Consider the following 20,831-nt stretch of genomic DNA (forward strand, 5'->3'; position numbering starts at 1 on the left):
CCGTTTTACACAATTTGCCACAGCTGCACTACACACTTGAAAACCAACATTGCTGACAATATGACCGGGTGTGAGTACAGTTAGCTGAAGCGGAGCGCATGGCTGACTTCCCGGCATGGTGGCAGCGATTTCGTGTAGTCACTACCTTGGTCACCATAACATGTGCAATCAGACAATCAACATCCGTGAAACAGGCAACAATGACACTGGTGCAAAAATAAAACATGGTTGGCGTCCAGCCAATGTAAGTGAGAGTAGCTTTTTTTTAGAAACTTTCGCGTGCATTCTGTCATCATACCAATAATAGGTTGATCTAGTAAAGAATAAGATATTTACAAATGATAAATGTTACACATACATACGTTAATAGTCATTTCCCTAAAGGTCCCTGGCGTCGAGACTATTATTTCTAGCAAGTAGTAATGAAGGCTTTAATCTATTTTTACTCGTTACTTATGAGCAGTGAGATTCTTTTCAAGTTGATTTTATAAGCCTGAAATAAGCTCTCCTTTTTTAAAAAATTGAGCATAAGGGCTACAAACATTAACATAAAATTCCTATTGCATAACATTACATACAACCTCACTTGAAAATTTCAGCCACATGAAGAGTGCAATAAAGAAAAAAAAGAATTTAATTACTTCAGCGATATTCTGTTTCCTTTGCCTGAAGCGTTGAAGCATTCAGTGCAGACAAACCAGCTGTAAAACTCAACACAGGTTGAAATAACCAAAAATTGCGTCTCTTTATGGCATATAGAAGCACAAGTATAAGGCCACTAGACGATCTCTTCACAAGGCTGCAATGTGGTGCTTGATGTGATCTTCAATGAATGAAGCAATAAAGAAGTAGCTGTGGTCGTAACCCTGTAAAGACATCAATACGTATATAATAAGTAAATAAGCATACATATCAGCTGTAGTTGCTATTTTCATTCGATAAAACAATAACTTTTGCTATGTATTCTCAATGTAAATTTACCTTGTTTAGGAATTGTTTGATATACGAGATAATTTGATATAAACCGGTTCAATATAGTCGGGCTCGACTGTACAACACACTCAAAACAAATAAAGCAACACTTTTTAGAACAAAGTGGTCAGGTAATAGGAGAACTGTCTTTAAATATCACAGCATGTATAGGAATCCCACCCCTAACTGTTTCTTGGTGCAGGCTGTTTGAAGGACCTAAAAGCATTAAGCCGAAATTTCATTGTTCAAACTGAAATACTGTATTTACTCGCATGATTTGCACACTTTTCTTTTTTTGGATTTTGGGGCTCCAAGAAGGGGGTGTGCAAATTACATGGGATTTCACGAGCACATACGAAATATTGTGTCACAGTCCTAACACGCAGTATGTACATTAAAAATAATAATAAATAAATTGGAGCACCAATGAAGTGTATTTGTTAATTTTGAATGAATTAGCGCGTACTTTAAACAGTCAGATCCGGTCACACGCAGTCTAGCGGGAATCACTGATCACAAACTCCGGTTGACAATCATCATTGCGGCTGCTGCCACCGCCCTACCGAAGCACATTGTTCTCGGTTCCGTCGAGCGCGTTCGAATGCTCCATTTTCTTGAAGCTCTTTTGACAATGCTACGAGAAACTATAGGTCCCACGACACAGCGATACCAGAAGTACTAAGTATCCGCACATAATTGAAAAGGCCTCCTTCAATGGCAGCAAGCGCGCAATCTTTCTTTCTCGCGTACCGATCGTGCCGGTCGTCATGTTGAAGTACGTCCCCTTAAAGTGCTTTGCGGCGGCACGCTTCCCGTTTTCTTCGGCGAAAGTTACAACAGCAAGCTTCAATTTCGCCGTATATATAACTACTGTAGCACATCGCAAGGGAACTGTCAAAACATGTCGACCTGATGGCGAAGCCTAAACTTTCGAAATCGACCGAGCGTGCGTTGCAGCGCGGATGCAGAAAATGAAGGGAACAGTTTGCGCGACAAGACCTCGCACGCCTCCGATGCAGTAAGTCGTCTGTGACATGACGCGAACCTGCATTCTAGCCATCATCGCAGTGGTAGAGATCGGGAGATAGGGGGAGGCAAACGCTCGAGCAGTTGCGGCGACCCATCAACAGGTTTGTGTTTGGGTGCGAAATTCTAGGAACCCTAGTTTGGGGGAAGTCTTGGGAAAAAGGAAAAGGGACTACGCACTCTCAGCCTGTTTGACTGTGCTCGTGTTCTCGGCAAGGCGCTCACCCGGCCGAAGCGTCAAAACGTATGAAGGTGCGTGCGGCGGCGAGCTGGCTTGGGCGGGTCGGGGAGTGCAAAATATGCGAGTAAAAATATATATATATACTTTTTTTCAGAAAAGTTAGAAAAATATTAAGGGTGTGGGAATATGTGAGGGTGCACATTATGCGCGTAAATACGGTAACTTGGAAGTGTGCATTTCGAGAAAGATTTTTTTCATACTAGTAAAAACTAATTATTCATATTAGAAATATGAAAACTTAAGTGGCCCTTCAGTGATGCAAGCGACATTTTGCTTTTTGGAGCAGATTCTGGAGAAGAAAAAATGGTGATTTGAAGCAGGCTTAAGTGTCTTCGGAGCAAAAAAAAAATGCTATAGCTTAGGGTTGCTATTGGTGTTTTCGGAGCAGATGCATGTTCCTAATGACTTTGAAAGTCTTGATTGATTGATTTGTGGGATTTAACGTCCCAAAACTACCATATGATTATGAGAGACGCCGTAGTGGAAGGCTCCGGAAATTTCGACCACCTGGGGTTCTTTAACGTGCACCCAAATCTGAGTACACGGGCCTACAACATTTCCGCCTCCATCGGAAATGCAGCCGCCACAGCCGGGATTTGATCCCGCGACCTGCGGGTCAGCAGCCGAGTACCTTAGCCACTGGACCACCGTGGCGGGGCGACTTTCAAAGTCTAAAACATCACTTAAGCATCTAATAAATATTTACATTTATTATTAAATATGCCATATGCCAGTCTGTAGCTAGTATACAAGCAGTATAGTAGCATCATTGGCCTAAATCGTGAGGGGAGGATCAAGGGAGTCCGGACTTTTCTTGCGTTCAGGCTGGGGAGGACGGCCCTTACAAGTGTTCCACTTGAGATTTAGTAACACGTGATATAATTGAGTTAACAGTTAAGTATAGTGCAATGAACTTTCTAACGACTTTTTATCTTTTACTGCGTACCTGTGTTAAATTCCCCTCAGCTGGGTAAAATATGGAAATCGGAAAAAGGAGAAAAAAAAAGGAGACTGAATAAAACAATGAAATTGCTTGAGCTCTGACCCCATGCTAGGTTTTTAAAAGTCTATTTGAAAGCATGATTTAATTCTTATATAAATAAAAATACAGCCCATATTAAAGGGGCCCTCTAACACTTTTCATGACTTTTACACGTTTTTCAAGCTGGTTGCGTATACTGACGGCTTAAGAGATAAGTGCCGCAAGAACAGCAACAATAGGGCCACGCAGTGCAAAGTTATTCAGTACAGAGCTATCAAAATAAAATGAAATTGATGCTTGCCCTCAACTAGATTTTCGCAGGCTCACCTTGCCGCGTTTCCCTTGCCCTCTGACGTCGGAAGGCTGCCCAACAAAATAAACTGAAAGCCCTACCACACAGGAAGCTCGCATGACATATTGCCTGTTACATCCAGCGTATTAAGGACGTCGCTGAGATTGTAACAACGTGGTACTTGAAGAAGGAACGACACACGAGAAACAAGCCAGCTCACAAACGCTTCTACAATGTTTTGTAGCTTTACTGATCTTTCTTTTTGCAATAACATATATATATATCAGTGCTCCTACACTTGTTCTTTTAGTTTTTTTCAAATAACAGTGCCTGGAGCATCGCCGGCGCGTTTCCTCCAACACATGGTGTTCGGCGCATTCTTTGTCCAGCTTTGCAGTTTTCAAGCTGGAAAAGTCGGAGAGCTTTATTCTCTGTCGCTTTGAGTGAAAAATCATGCTAATAAATAAACTAATCCAATAGTAACTCCTAGTGTGATGCAAAGCCGCGATCACATTTAACGCTCATCATCATCATCATCAGCCTGACTACGTCCACTGCAGGACAAAGGCCTCTCCCATGTTCCGCCAGTTAACCTGGTCCTGTGCTTGCTGCTGCCAATTTATACCCGCAAGCTTCTTAATCTCATCTGCCCACCTAACCTTCTGTCTTCCCCTAACCCGCTTGCCTTCTCTGGGAATCCAGTTAGTTACCCTTAATGACCAGCGGTTATCCTGTCTACGCGCTACATGCCCGGCCCATGTCCATTTGCTCTTCTTTATTTCAGCTATGATATCTTTAACCCCCGTTTGTTCCCTAATCCACTCTGCTCTCTTCTTGTCTCTTAAGGTTACACCTACCATTTTTCTTTCCATTGCTCGCAGCGTCGTCCTCAATTTAGGCTGAACACTCTTTGTAAGTCTCCAGGTTTCTGCTCCATAGCTAAGTACCGGCAAGATACAGCTGTTATATACCTTCCTCTTGAGGGATAGAGGCAATCTACCTGTCATAATTTGAGAGTGCTTGCCGAATGTGCTCCACCCCATTCTTATTCTTCTAGTTACTTCAATCTCGTGGTTCGGCTCTGCGGTTATTACCTACCCTAAGTAGACATGGTCTTTTACAACGTCAAGTGCACTATTACCTATCTCGAAGCGCTGCTCCTTTCCGAGGTTGTTGTACATTACTTTCGTTTTCTGCAGATTAATTTTAAGACCCACCTTTCTGCTCTCCTTGTCTAACTCTGTAATCATGAGTTGCAATTCGTCCCCTGAGTTACTCAGCAATGCAATGTCATCGGCGAAGCGCAGGTTACTAAGGTATTCTCATATAACTCTTATCCCTAACTGCTCCCATTCTAGGCTTCTGAAAACCTCCTGTAAGCACGCGGTAAATAGCGTTGGGGAGATTGTGTCCCCCTGCCTTACACCCTTCTTGATTGGTATTCTGTTGCTTTCTTTATGAAGCACTATGGTAGCAGTTGATCCCCTGTAGATTTCTTCCAGAATGTTTATATATGCTTCATCTACGCCCTGATTCCGCAGTGTCTGCATGACGGCTGATATTTCTACTGAATCAAACGCCTTCTCGTAATCTATGAAGGTTATGTATAGTGATTGATTATACTCTCAGCATTTCTCTATTACCTGATTAATAGTATGAATGCGGTCAATTGTTGAGTAGCCTGTTCAAAATCCTGCTTGTTCCTTTGGTTGATTGAATTCTAATGTTTTCTTTACAAGTTAGCAATTACCTTTGTAAATAGCTTGTATGCGACAGAGAGCAAGCTGATCGGCCTATAATTCTTCAAGTCCTTGTCATCTCCTTTCTTATGTATTAAGATGATGTTAGCGTTCTTCCAAAACTCTGGTACTCTTCCCGTCAGGAGACACCTCGTAAACAGGGTGGCTAGTTTTTCTAACACAATTTGTCCTCCATCTTTCAGCAGATCTGATGTTACCTGATCTTCACCAGCAGCTTTGCCTCTTTGCATGCTCTCCAAAGCTTTTCTGACTTCTTCTATCATTACTGGTGGGGTGTCATCTGGGTTACTGCTAGTTCTTATAGTATTAAGGTCGTGGTTGTCTCGGCTACTGTACAGATCTCTGTAAAACTCCTCCGCTATTTTAACTATCCTATCCATATTGGTAGTTATTTTGCCCTCTTTGTTCCTTAGTGCATACATCCGACTTTTGCCTATCCCAAGTTTCCTCTTCGCTGCTTTGACGCTTCCTCCATTTTTCAGAGCATGTTCAATTCTCTCCATGTTATACCTTCTTACATTGCATACCTTACGTCTATTAATCAACTTCGAAAGCTCTGCCAGTTCTATTTTGTCTGTTGTACTTGACACTTTCATGATTTGACGCTTCTTAATTAGGTTCTTCGTTTCCTGGGAAAGCTTGCCAGTGTCCTGTCTAACTACCCTGCCTCCAACTTCCACTGCACACTCCTTAATGAGACTCGTCAGATTGGTTGGTTTCCTCACTAAGAGCTGAGTACCTGTTCTGCAGCGACACTCTGAATTCCTGTACTTTCCCTCTCAGTGCTAGCTCATTGATTGGCTTCTTGCGTATCAGTTTCTGTCGTTCCTTCTTCAAGTCTAGGCGAATTCGAGACCGTACCATTCTATGGTCACTGCATCGTACCTTGCCAACCACTTCCACATCCTGCACGATGCCTGGGTGGGCACTCATTATAAAGTCTATTTCGTTCTTATTTTCGCCATTAGGGCTCCTCGATGTCCACTTGCGGTTTTCTCGTTTTAGGTAGAAGGTATTCAAAATCCGTAAATTATTGCGTTCTGCGAATTCTACTAGTAGCTCTCGTCTGGCGTTTCTAGTACCGATGCCGTAATCTCCTACTGCCTGGTCTCCAGCCTCCTTCTTTCCTATCTTTGCATTAAAGTCGCCCATCACTATAGTGTACTGTGTTTTTACCTTACTCATTGCCGATTCCACGTCTTCATAGAAGCTTTCAACTGAAGCGCCATCATGGCTGGATGTAGGCGCGTAAGCCTGTACTACCTTCATTTTGTATCTTTTATTCAGTTTAATTACGATACCTACCACCCTTTCATTAATGCTATAGTATTCCTCTATGTTGCCAGCTATGTTTCTGTGAATTAGGAACCCCACTTCCAGTTCTCTTCTGTCTGCCAAGCCCCGATAGCAAAGGACGTGCCCATTCTGTAGCACCGTATAGGCCTCATCTGTCTTCCTAACCTCACTGAGCCCTATTATATCCTATTTAACACCCTCTAGCTCCTCGAATAGCACAGCTAGACTTCCCTCACTAGATAAGGTTCTAGCGTTAAACGTTGCCAAGTTCAGGTTCCAATGGCGGCCTGTCCGGATCCAGAGATTCTTAGCACCCTCTGCTGCGTTGCAGATCTGACCGCCGCCGTGGTCAGTTGCTTCGCAGCTGCTGGGGACTGAGGGCCGTGAGTTATTTGACGTATGCATGTGGGAGGTAGTGGCCAGATACTGCACCAGGGTGGCCAATCGTTCTCTGGTGAGGGAGTGCGTTCCCGGCGGTGGTTACCGGTGAGGCCGCACCCCAGGCCTCTTAATGCAGTTCCATCAACATGCAGATATTTTTTTTTAATCCAGTTGGGAACTGCGCAGCACCGGGATTTGAGCCAAGGACCTCTTGCATGCGAGGCGGATGCTCTAACCACTACGCCATCATCGCACCTTTACACGCACATTTAACGTTACATTTATCCAATTATATGGCGGCTACTTTCCAGCGTCGTTTTCACTCGCAGTAGTTCTGGCAAGCGCCACTACGAGTTATGCAGTCAGCACCGATGTTTTCCAGCGTTAGAGGGCCCCTTTAAAATACGAATTGACCACCATGGCCTGATATGCGTCACTCCTTGCGATTTTTCTGAATTTAAGCCACTGAGTAGCATACCAGGATAATACTGTATACAGCTTGCTTTTTGTTTAGCTTATGCTCACTAGATGGTCCCATGGTTTAATTTATTTCTTTTTAGTTTGCAGCACCATTTTGTAGCAAGTTTGGAGCAGTTACGAGCAAATATTGCACTTTGGAGCACCATTTCTCTTTTGGAGCAGTTTGGAGCGATTGGAGCAGCACTTCCATCACTGCTTTCAGCATAGTCGGAAACACTGCCGATCAGCAGTCAAGGCTCCTGAGAACAAGTGAGCCATGAAGCCATTGAAGTGCGATACATATCTTGAAATTTACAATTAATTCTGAAAGACAACTAAAGATCGCTCACTCGAGAGAAAGCACTTAAGGCATACCTTATCCCTGCAACTATATTCGTAATTGATGGATTAAAAAGAAGTTTGCAACATTAGATTCATGAGGCATTAATAAAGCAGTTTATGATTATTTAGGAGAGTGTTGCAGGCACCCTTTAAACCTTTAAAGGGGCACTAACACTATTTTTCAAAGGTGTGTTTACACTGCCATACAAGTCTCCTATATACAAAGCCGGCTCTGAGCAAGTGTGAGGCTCAGGAAATGCTGGTAAGATAATTTATTTTGATATGAAAGTCGATTTCCCCTTGGCACACCTTCTGACATTAACACTAGCTTGACATCAGGCTTGACGGATCAAGCTTTTGACATCAGGATTTCGACATCAAGCTTGGTGGCTTGACAAATCAGGCTTGACATCAACACTAGCTTGACAAATTTTGGTGAATTCACGTAGCAGCATGGCTAGTTGTGATGATGTCAGACACCAAAATTTCCAAAACGGCCGTTCGTGTGCCACCAAAACATTTAACATGACCGCTAGCGCGTCATTATTAGAGCTATGGTGCAGAATACCCATAGAAATGGCACGATATACGATATCTTGCATGAATGCATGACAAGCTCATACCATGTAGGGATGTTAAGGTACAGTAGGAACTGAAACTAGCTTTCAACAAAACAGTGTAGTTACTTTTGTTGCGATAGCAATTATATGGACACTTTTGAAAGATTTTTGCCGTTGCTGTTATGTCTCGGATATGTGTATGTACTTATGTATGTAAAAAAAAAAGGCATAAGGAAAAATAAATCAGAAGAAAAAACTCCAAAACAACATACCGGGGATTCAAAGCAGCGACCCCTCGCTACGCAGCCCCCTGTGTTAGCCAACACAGCCACATTTCATGCTTGTGCTGATGGTATAACAGCGATCTATTCACATGCACCATTACCATTTACCACTAGCAGTGCACAAACCTGAAAACAATATGAGTGTATTTTGTCTCTAATGCTTCTAGATTTTCTTTCAAATTGAAAACTGCCTTCGGGACGCGCACGATGAAGTGCCCTTTTTGTACCACTAATGATGTAGAAAAAAAAAAGCACAGGCAGCATTTGGCGTCAGACATCAATGCGTGGCAGGAGACACAGAGGGATTATTCCACATGCCACAGTTTAAAAGAAAAATCAAACATTGTCGGCTTCTGCACTGTGGATGTTTGCAGCATGACCTAGTAACTACGACACCTGTAAGTTCACAGTTGTCCTGTGTATGCCTATGTGTTTTTTTGGAGCATCCTTCTCACGGCTGCAGCTGTGTGCTGAAAGTATTGAGCTGCTTTTCATTCTTTAAGAGATCTTCTAGTTTCTTACTATCACATTCACTGCTTCACCCTAGTGGCGAAAATGACTTTTTTCATTGTGCACTCAGGCTTAGCAGCACATTTTCTAGGCTCTTGTGGACTTGAATTTTCATTCTTCGCAAAAAAAAAAAAAAACGACAACTCAAATTTTTTTTGTGAGTACCCCTTAAGACGAGTGAGATTTCTTACCAGGCTGGTTGATGACGAATAGTTAAGACAAACAGGATCACACACATCCTGTCACATATTTTAGCTTGCTTGACCACGTGCAGCTTTAGCCAATTCATAAAGCCTTGCAACTGTGGAAGTCAATGTTCCAAACATGTTTGTTTACTAGAAAACCGGACCTCCACATTCAAGAGCATTCTCCTACCCAGAGATCTTTCCCGACTGTTCGCAATGAACTGCAGCACTTTATCTGAATGAAATATACCTGAAGCCTTAAATTTGCCAACTGGATTGCCGCGTTGTCATATGATTCAAATATTCCTCGCAACTCAAAAACGTTTTTTAACAATGCTTGAGATAAGGAGTTGCTTGAAAAACATACCGACAGACATCTCCTTGCATGTGCTTTTAGATGCGGAGCATCTTATACTCGCGCCTTGTAGTGCGCCGTCCGCGCCGTCCGCACCGCTTCTCAAACATTCGACAGCTGACGCGCGCGCATGCGCCGTCGCGCCGTCGCCCACTCTTCCACCATCTGTGCATCCCTTCCTCCTCTACACACCGCGCGCGCTTCACTCCTCCACCATCTGTGCACCCTTCCTCCTCTACACACCGCGTTCGACATCTACAATTCTCCTGATTCTCCAGTGGACGCGCATGTGGCGTCGCGCTTCGAGAACATTCAACAGCTGACAGTGCATGCGCCGTCGTGCTGTATATATACTCAAGGTCGGCGCTCGCTCGCTCAGTTGCCGCTCAACGGTTGGTTTGTACGGCGCGTCGACGTCCAAGGTCGCGGTGAAATGAATTCCAACGAATCCACAAACACAATGATCGACGTCCCTTCGACCAGCGCCGCCCTTTCGCATACGTGTGTACGTGTTCACTCATTTAACACCCCCTCCTACAACCACGTTAAGCAATTTAGCCATCGACCCAAGTAAGTCGCAATTTAACACCCCATTTCACAACCACGTTAACCAATTTAGCCATCGACCCAAGTAAGTCGCACTTTAACACCCTGTTAACCAATTATATGGTCCGCATCCTCCTCAGTGTTCCCCCGAGGGAAGCTGCGGGCAATTTTTTTTACACTGACTTGACACTCACATGAACTTACGAGTGCATATAAGTGCTTGACTGAAGCACATGATCTAAACAGATTTCCTGCACGAGTATTACCAATGTTTCTCTATGCACAAGTCCTTCTAGACAGAGCCCAAACTTACCATGGTGGTGCATTATCTGTATTTGTTCTTCACTCAGTGTACCTAAAATCAGGTACCACATCATTCACTAGTGAGTATGTCACCTGTAGTAGTGTTTAGCATCTATAAGGCCTGCATTACCTTTCCCCTTAAATCAAAAACCTGTTTTCAGAGTGTTGCCCATATATTATTTGTTTGTATATTAATTTTTTTAATTTTCAGCATTGGAAAATAAGTTGAACTTGTTGTAGCATGCAAAGCCTATATATCAGTTCCGCATTACTCATAGTCTCTGATGACGTCCTCATAATGTGTAAGAGCAACAGCAATTAAGTGATCTACATCTGCTGCGGCATAAATACTTTCAACAACACAGGCTACGCAAACACGCAAGATAGAAACTGTCAATCATGCTGATGCAACAAAGGGGCAATGAAAACTGACAAAGTGGCTGATTGGGCTAGTTGATTTACCATACTTAAAGTTTAACAGCGCGAAAAATGCACGGCAGACAGGAAAAGGAGACAAAGTGGCTGATTGGGCTAGTTGATTTAGCATACTTAAGGTTTAACAGCGCGAAAAATGCGCAGCGGATAGGAAAAGGAAAAAGACGGGACAGAGCTTGTCTCGTACTTTTCCTGTCCACCGTGTATTTATTCGGGCTGTTAAACTTTTAGAACTGGCAGTGTGGTGGACAGCAAAATACTTATACATAGACTTCACAGGCTATTTAGAGACATCAAGGATTGCAACATAAACATGACAGCACATCTGTGTTTAGTGGGCGTGTTGAAAAGAAGGGTGTGGGATGCAGCTATTACATGAATAACATTTTTTTTTAATTATTTAATCCAAAAGAGTAGGATGCAGCCAAAGCATGTGCACTGCTCTTCCTTGAGAATACGCAGCATCCTTTTTTCATAAAGAATCAACAACCAACTATGGTTCTAGATGAAATCTTCCAATGTGCACTTTACCTCCTGCATCCGCAGTGTGACGCCCACGCCATTCTTTTGGCCAGCCTCGAGTAGATGCTCTGGAAGGAGCTGCTGATCTTTCAGAAAGTTGTCCTCTTTGCCCTAGCAAAAAAAAAAAGTAATTTTAGGACTGTTAACCACCATAGCTAAAAAAACAATAGACATGCCATTAAAGCCACAATATGTCTGGCAAGATGACTTTGAATTACACAATATTATTGCAAAATTGAACTGAGAAATTCAATAAAGTGGAATGCTGGGCCGGTTGGTACAACATAATGTGGAAATATAGGAGCGCACAAGGTAGAAGAAAAAAAGCACTTGACAGGAAAGACGCTCAGTGTCTTTCCTGTCAAGTGCTTTTTCCTTCTACCTTTTCCAGTCATATATTTCCACATTAAACTGAGAAAGTATTAAGTAGGCCAAAAATGAATATAATGAAGACAAAGATCAGGCTGAATAGCCTGGCAAAAGAGAAAGAGTTCACGAATGTTGCTTTTAATGTTGTTGCTTTTAATGTTGTTGCTTAATGTTGCTTTTAAAACAAGATCATTGACAGGGTCTCCAGAGACACCAGAGCTGTTTTGGCACTTGACCTGGAAAAGACCTTCAACAAGGTCAAACACTCTCACATACTTCATTCCATTAAAGAAGCGGGTCTAGGAGAACATTTTTACAACTACATCAGCTCATTTCTTAAGAATAGAAAAGCTACCATTCGCCTAGGATCTCTCGGCTTGAAGACGTTTGATCTTGGACCCAGAGGCACTCCACAAGGGGCAGTGCTATCCCCATTTCTATTTAACTTATCGCTGAGAGCACTTTCCCACAGTCTGGCCGAGATCGAAAGTCTCGGTCACGCCTTCTACGCTGATGACATCACTGTCTGGTGCGAGGGAGGTAGTGATGGGCAAATTGAAGAGCGATTACAAACAGCGATCAGGGTTGTCGAAGATTTTCTTCACAAGGCAGGACTTTGCTTGTCGGCTAATAAATCGGAACTGCTTTTTTACCGGCCAACAATCGGTGCAAAGAAAGGAAGTTTCCCCGATATCTTGATCACCACAACGAACGGCTCTATTATTCCGATCGTAAAGAAAGTTAGAATCCTCGGTATGTTCCTGGAGGAGGACGGCAGTAACGCCTACACATTAGAACGCATCGCAGCCAAAGCCGATTCCATGACAAAATTAAACACGAGGGTGGCCAACCAACGAGGGGGGTTATCCGAGGAGAACCTTCGTAGACTCTTTTACGCCTTCTTAATGAGCCACATCAACTACATTGTCCTGGCCCACAAGTGGAGCAGGAGGGATGAAGCCCGATTAGAATCAATAATTCGCAAGAACATAAAAAAGGTACTGGGTCTCCCACAGAGCACCAGTACAGAACATCTATTGGTGCTGGGTGTCCACAACACCTTCAGCGAAATAGTAGAGGCATAACAGGTCGCTCAAGTTGCAAGACTGGCTTCCACGGAGGCTGGCAGACAGTTACTAGCGCATATTGGTATACGGTCTCCCATTGCCAGACAGAGGGAGTGTGCACTCCCTATCAAAGTCAGGGAAATGTATACAGTATCTCAGATACCTAGAAACATGCACCCCCAATACAACTGCGGCAGATGCAAAGCAAGGGCCAGAGCCCTTCTTCAAACAGCGGCTACGATTGAGGACAATGTCGTCTTAGTTGACGCAGCGCAATATGCAGCTTCCAATCACTTTGTTTCAGCAGCTACGTCGTTACGGGGAGAGCTGCTAACATCACTTACGCTCAAAAATTCGGTTGCCGACAAAGCCGAACAGGTGGCAGTGGCCATCGCCATGACCACAACGAACCGTTCTACTATTTATGCGGACTCGCGAGCCGCCACTAGAGCATTTATGAAAGGCTCGGTGTGCACAGAAGCCGCGCGCGTTCTCTCTGCTGCATCTTGGACAGGCAAAAAGCATATAATTTGGTTCCCTGGTCATGTGGGCAGTGATGCTCACGAAACCATCCCAAACGCCAGCGAACTTGCACACTCCCAGGCGCGAGGTCTCACACATCGCGCCGGAAGTGGGCACTCGGAGGCTGAGGGAGGGCAGTGGCAAAAGGACCCTCTTCTCACTTTCAACGAGGTCTGTAAGCACTATCAGATAGGGCATAGGAAGTTTCCGCTTCCACAACCACATCTAAACAGACCACAGGCAATCACCCTGCGAATGTTACAAACAAACACGTATCCATGTCCGTTTATTTGGTCAAAATTCGTAGATGAAATAGACCCACGCTGTTCGCGCTGTGGTCATCCGAGGTGCACCCTCCAGCACATGCTGTGGCAGTGTCACGACTTGCACGGGGGCTCAGGGTCTCCCTCCACTGAGGAAGACTGGCTCCAGCTTATCATTAGCTCCGCGAAGGACCAGCAGCTAAGGGCTGTCCAGAGAGCCCGCGAAGTCGCCGAGAGCTTTAACCTCCCGGTGCCATCGTGGGCGGGGCCCCCAGACGGTACCCCCTGACGGGGGCATTCTCGTCTTCTCAGGACCAAATAAAGTTCTTCGACTGACTGAGTGACTGTGAAAAACTTCGCCAACGTTGCCAGGCCACTCGCAAATTCTCTGAAGAAGGATACCACATTCTCATGGGGCCCTGAGCAGGCTCAAGCATTCACCGCTCTAACTATGCCCCCCATACTTTCCCACTTTAATCCTTATGCTGCCACAGAAGTTCGCACTAACACCAGTGGCCACGGTATTGGTGCAGTTCTCGCTCAGCGGCACCACGGCAGACAGTGCGTAATAGCTAACGCCAGTCGCCTGCTTTCTCCCCCTGAGAGGAATTATTCCATCACTGAGAGAGAGTGTTTAGCTTTAGTTTGGGCCGTCGCCAAGTTTCGGCCATATTTATATGATCCCATGTTCTCCGTCATTACGGACCACCACGCCTTCTGCTGGCTGACTTCTCTGAAGGACCCGACTGGCCGTCTGGGTCGCTGGGCTTTGAGGCTTCAGAAATTTTCGTTTAGCGACAGCTACAAGTCTGGCCGTTTGCACAAGGACGCAGACTGTCTTTCTCGTCATCCGGTGGACCCTCCTGATCCCGTTGCGACTGAGCTGGAGAGCAGCGTGATGGCGTTTACTGATATCAGCGATATGCGCATTGAACAACGACGGGATTAGTCAGTGCGCACTATCATCGACGCCATCCAGTCTGACAGCCATGACGCCGAATCCCGTATGTTCGTGCTGAATGACGGCATCCTCTACCGCCGCAACGTCAGCACTGAAAGCCCTGAGCTTCTGCTTGTCATTCCCCGTCGTCTACGGCCTGCCATACTTGAACAACATCACGACGCACCAACAGCGAGACACCTCGGTGTTTCCCGCACATACGACCATGTGCGACGTCGGTTCTTCTAGCCAGGACTGTACCGCACCGTGCGTCAATATGTCGCACCGTGCGTCAATATGTCGCCACTTGCAACCTCTGCCAGCGCCGGAAAAGACCTTCTTTGCTGCCAGCTGGACAGCTTCACCATTTCGAAGTCCCCTCTGAACCATTTCTTCGCGTGGGACTCGACCTTCTTGGCCCTTTTCAGACGACGACATTGGGAAATAAATGGATCGCCATCGCCACAGATTATGCGACCCATTACGCAATAACAAAGGCCATGCCAACCAGTTCCGCCACTGACGTCGCAGATTTTCTTCTTCATGACGTCATCTGACACCACGGTGCACCCCGACAGCTGCTTACAGACCGTGGCCGCTCTTTCTTGTCCAAAGTTGTCGACGACCTCCTTCGATCGTGTGCCACAGCGCATAAGCTACCTACTGCCTACCACCCACAAACTAATGGCCTAACTGAACGTCTCAACCGCACGTTCAGAGATGCTTTCGATGTACGTCTCCGAAAATCATTGTTACTGGGACACCACGCTGGCCTATGTGACTTTCGTATATAATTCATCTTGACATGACACTACGGGATTCTCACCTTTTTATCTTTTGTATGGTCGCGACCCCATATTGCCATTTCAAACCACCTTACCTCTCAAGCCATCTGCTTGCGAGTACGCTCGCGAATCCATTGATCGGGCTCACATGGCTCGTCAAGTTTCCCAGTCTCGTCTCACCAGGTCACAGGATATGCAAAAAGCCCGCTATGACCACCGGCATGGTAATATAATGTTTGCCCCAGGTGACCGCGTGCTCCTCTGGTCACCGTGTCGCTGTGTAGGTCTCTCTGAAAAACTTTTGTCTCAATACGCAGGACCCTACTTAGTCTTACATCAAGTTAGCGACGTCAACTACGAGATAGCGCCATTGCACTCCAATACGTCACCAAGTTCGTCACTTGTTGACACTGTTGACGTTTCGCGCATGAAACCCTACTTCTGTTGCACTTCTTCGGACTCGCGCCGAGACGACGCTCCAATGCCCGGGGGTCCTGTTACGAAGTAAAGGAAGATGGACGACAGAATCAGCTGACAGGCGCGTAAGTGTGCCAATCAGCCATTGTGATTCTCGCCTGAGGTTGTTCCTCTGTAATTGCGTTTATACAGAAGTCACTGACCCCGTAACAATATGAAGAGAAAGAAATGGACCTTTATCCTGTAGTGAACATGAACAGGTTGAAAATTAAGATGATGATGATATTATGCCAAAGGGAACAGTGAGGCAATAACGTTGAGGCGTAATGATCATAAATTGTAATGCAGAAACAGGCAGACAAAAATAGAAATGGCATGGTTCTTTTCTGCACGCTTGCGCTTTACGACATTACAATCTGTCAAACTGCTGAACCAGCAATTAAACGTTTTCACAATTATAGGGTAAACAAGCATGAAACTTCAGCCCAGTGCATGTATGGCCTTGACGAACGCATAGGATTCTCTGCAGCAATTTCATTAAATATGCCATGATATCAGGACAGGAGATTGATTCTTCTCTGTGCACATTACAATAATAATTGAGCATTTTTCTAACTGCAGAGTGTGACACAGATTTCCTGAATATGTTAACAGTGTTTGTTCAGAATCTTTCAGCCATAATTTATATCTAAGCTAAAGGTGGACCTCCTGGTCCCATTTTGGAAAATCAGCTCCGCACTAATGAAGCCAAGCCTGAAGGAAGCTTGGAGCTCGGTGGCCTTTGTTTCACTTTAAATTTCTTTTTCTCTCTTTTCTGTCTGTTTATATTTTTTCTCGACACCATAATTTTGGTCTGTCTGTACACTTGTCTGTTTGTCCGCCGTAACGATGCCCCAACCGGCACAAAACGATACCTCAAACGGCCAACCCCATTCACAGCGCCCACCAATATTTCTCAAGTTTCAACGTTCATACTTGTGCGATTGTTATTTAAATAGCAATCATTGCACATAGGTGAGACACCATAACAACACGTCGATGTTTTACATGAGTGCCTTCATACTAGAGGGGGCACACACAAGTAATTCTAAGAACCGCAGCGTTTATCACGCTGTGCTGATAGTGCAACACGATGCTCAAAAAGGCAAGTGTTTCCAAAGCTTTGCTAAGACGACACGGTGGTGGCCCCTGCCTGTCACTTTGCATTCTACTCCTTATCGCCTCCGAGACAGGCGAGGCGCGCGTCTCCCTCCGCAGGCACACACACACACGCCTTCCTTCGTTTTCAAAGATAACTGTCAGATGGCGCTCGTTTCTAACATGCCTCGATGCGCTTGTTTGCCTTCGCTGCACGGATCGAGACTCTCTAACGCAGTGCTTCCAGAATACAATTCACCGATTTTCTCGCGCAGAACATCAAATAATCGTTTTGTTCACTCTCTCCACACGCAAGACTATCGTCTTTCGACGACATTTGCAGTGAAACATGCAGACACGGGGACAATTGTTTTCTTTCTCTTCTTTTATGTCTCTATTTTTCCCTTGCTTTCCTTTTTTTTTCTGTCACACTCTCTTTGTTTCTCTTCCCGTCTGCCTTTCTCTCTTACCCATACTTTCTATGCTATGCTTTATTCTTTCCCCTCCTCTTTTCCTCCCTAAACTCACCTCCACCCTGCTATAATATACATACTATACAAGGCTATGCTAGGCTCTGCTAGTATGCCAGGGTAGCCATGTGATTACGATGCTCGCCTTTGGATCGTGGTACATGGGTTCGAATCTTGCCTCTGCAGAAACTTTTTTCTCTCTCTCTTTTTCTGTGCTCATTCTCTTGCCCATCAGAGCTACTGCATCCCACTCTGTACAAATCGGAGCATGTCTTCTGGAAGCAATGCAGAAGATGAAAAGACAAAGAGGAAGAAGAGCAAGGGCTGACTTCTGGCATTGTTGAGTGCACGTAACTGGAGTGTTTAGAGCGAATTTATCAAGACAAGACGAAGGGAACACATACCTGCTAATGTTCAACAGCAACCAAAAAACAAAGTTGAAAGTTAGCCCCTGTGCGTGTTGCCTTGGTCTAGTCCCATCTAGATAAACCTGTGCTAAGCATATCAGTTAGGAAGAAAGGTTGAACAGGGCACATGACAGTTCATGAGGAACATTTCTGTTTGCCTGCCACAAACCTATGACGAACTTAAAGAGCTCTACGGTTGAAATGCATGTAGAAATAAAATAAACCTAGCTCCATAAAAGCTTGAGATAGTGGATGCCTGTTCTTGTTTATTTGCCCTCAGATTCCCACGTCGCACTTTATTTTTTTTAACAAATAAGCATGAACACAAACTGAAAATTATAAACAAGGAGGCCTGAACGACTGTGTTGATTATTTCAATCTGTAAATACATACTTTTTTCTAGCAATTAATATCTTCACATTGACTACGTAATCCAAATGTTTTAGGCTGTTTGCAAAGGTATGTTTACATTAGCTGTTAGCTTCAGAATATACACAATAGCTCTTTGCAGTGACTATGGTGCCTAACGTAACAGTGATATATAATTAAGCTCACTTGACACATAAAGGTTCATTATGCTGGATTATCCTGAATGTGACAATTGCAAAACACTAAAAGATAAATAAATAAATACATTAAAAGCAATAAGCAGACATGTACTCACAGAAACATGATAAACATGAACAGAAAAAAAAATAGCATCGAAAAAATAACACAACCACTGTGAACTAGCACAAGATGCTGCATTGTGTTACAAACCCATCAAGCACGAAGCTTCCCCATTATAAACGTGATAACGTTAATGAGCTCATTTTGCAGAAATTCTGACGTTGGCACCAGTTTAGTTGTGGACGTTGTTGATTGTGAGCGGAAAATCATCATCTTTTCCATGACCAAAAAGTCAAGAAAGATGCAAATAGAATAAATATTAAAAACTTTTAGATCTGCGTGAAGGTTAAACACAGGTCGTCTGTGTGGCAAGCAAATGCTCTACAAAGAAGCCATGATATTTGTTGAAACTGCTTTGGAAGAAACACTATAGGAATATCATGTGGCGGAAGGAGTCTCTTCATCGCATCATATTACGTAGCAGAAGCGGACAATCGCACAAGGGATGAAAACGTGAATCGAGCAATGAGTTGGTGTTTTCTGGCTTCGTGGGCTTTTGGCCAATTTGCAAAAGGAATAATTATGACCTAGTAGGCATTTGACAACTGTGCTTGCAGTAAGGCTTCAAAAACACTTTGAAACACCTAATGTTACGCACACAGTTGTTTGTTTCCTCACTGCACGGTTGAGGCATGCATTGCGAACAGAAGCAGGCAACCATTCAGAGGGTAATGCGTGTGAGGCTTAATTACGCAATCGCAATCTGCTATTGAGTCTCCCAGTTCAGTTTCCCAGCCAGTTCGGTTCGGGGCTGCGTCTTTGTACAGAGCCCCACCTTGGTCACATTCCCATAACGTATGTTTCAGAGTTGCCTTAGCCTCACAAAACTTGCAACTTGACGAATAAAGCTCTGGGTAACAGATATTCAAGATCATAGCGCTTGAAAATGTTCTAGTCTGCAGCTATCGTCCCGTGACTGCCTGGCACCTGGCCAGTCTGTAATGCTTTGTGATGTTTTTAAAACTGGTGAGCCAATCCTCCTACTATCACTCCTTACCCGACATCTTGGCTGAGGCAACTCAGTGTTGATGGAGGCGGCTCGGTCTGTAAGCCTTCGAGCTGCCCCATGCACGTTGCAAAAAATTTACAGAACATATGAGAAAGTGGGGGTGTTCAACTAAAGCCCCAGCTTAAAAAAAAAGTTTCATGACAATTTGATGAAATTCATGACTAACGATACCGACAAGATCAGTCTAATCGTGTAGTATAGACCCTGCTTATCAGTTAATTTTGTTTTAAACAGTTTTTATGAGTTTGATAAATGCCAGGACCACCTTTTTTCCCATTCAGAGTAATTTGCTGCTGCTTTTATTAGCTTTATACCCATGTCACATGGTAGTTTTCGATAGCAGATGAGTCAATAGTCTAGAGTCAACAGAGCAGTCTTCTACTCTATAGACACCACAATGGACACTAAGCAACCAAAATAAAAACAGCACGAACGTGCCCTCCTGCTTACAGTGTGCTTGGAGTGCACCCATGATCAGAAAGAAAATTATCAAACCGATGTGCTCTAAAAATAGCATATGCGAGTATTACTAATAATTTAATATTGTGATTCTGCCACTGGGATATGTGTGAACTGCACATACTCTCGAAAACAGTGATGTGCATGTATTGTCAACAGTATATGACAGCCGCAGCACAGTGAAAAAGTTTCCAGGGCATCGCTGCTAAACGTGAGTGTCAGCAGGATTTTATCTCGGGGGAAGTGGGGGTGCAAACCTGTGTTGCATTGTGACTGGGGGAGGGGAGCTGCTGGCGTAGCTTGGGTGAGGGCAACTGTCAGTGCAGCTTGAGGGGAGCAAGCACCCCTTTGTACTGTCCTGCCTCGATACCTATGCTGCTCAATAACTTACAACAAACATATTTATAACAATGTATAAATAATTTATTACTCAGCATTTTTCTAACTGCAGAGTGTGACACAGATTTCCTGAATATGTTAACAGTGTTTGTTCAGAATCTTTCAGCCATAATTTATATCTAAGCTAAAGGTGGACCTCCTGGTCCCATTTTGGAAAATCAGCTCCGCACTAATGAAGCCAAGCCTGAAGGAAGCTTGGAGCTCGGTGGCCTTTGTTTCACTTTAAATTTCTTTTTCTCTCTTTTCTGTCTGTTTATATTTTTTCTCGACACCATAATTTTGGTCTGTCTGTACACTTGTCTGTTTGTCCGCCGTAACGATGCCCCAACCGGCACAAAACGATACCTCAAACGGCCAACCCCATTCAATAACAGACATAATCACTCTTTTAAGAGGATATATATTTAAATGCTGGTGACATGAAAATAAACATCCGAAGTGCCATAGAATTTATCTACAAGCATTTG

The 20,831-nt window shown here is 44.2% G+C and overlaps 1 protein-coding gene across 1 annotated transcript in view; it reads right to left on the minus strand.

Moving 5' to 3' along the window:
* Positions 1–720: 720 nt before the first annotated feature.
* Positions 721–20,831, minus strand: part of LOC119187512 (S-formylglutathione hydrolase) — a 37,188-nt gene continuing 17,077 nt past the window's right edge. Inside the window, exons 6-7 of the mRNA XM_037435649.2 lie at positions 11,461–11,562; positions 721–866 (exon numbers count right to left, since the gene is read on the minus strand). Coding sequence (XP_037291546.1) covers positions 792–866; positions 11,461–11,562 — 177 coding nt within the window. The 3' untranslated portion in view covers positions 721–791. The remainder of the gene's footprint in view (positions 867–11,460; positions 11,563–20,831) is intronic.

This window comes from Rhipicephalus microplus, chromosome X (assembly GCF_043290135.1).
Source record: "Rhipicephalus microplus isolate Deutch F79 chromosome X, USDA_Rmic, whole genome shotgun sequence".
Lineage (NCBI taxonomy): Eukaryota > Metazoa > Arthropoda > Arachnida > Ixodida > Ixodidae > Rhipicephalus > Rhipicephalus microplus.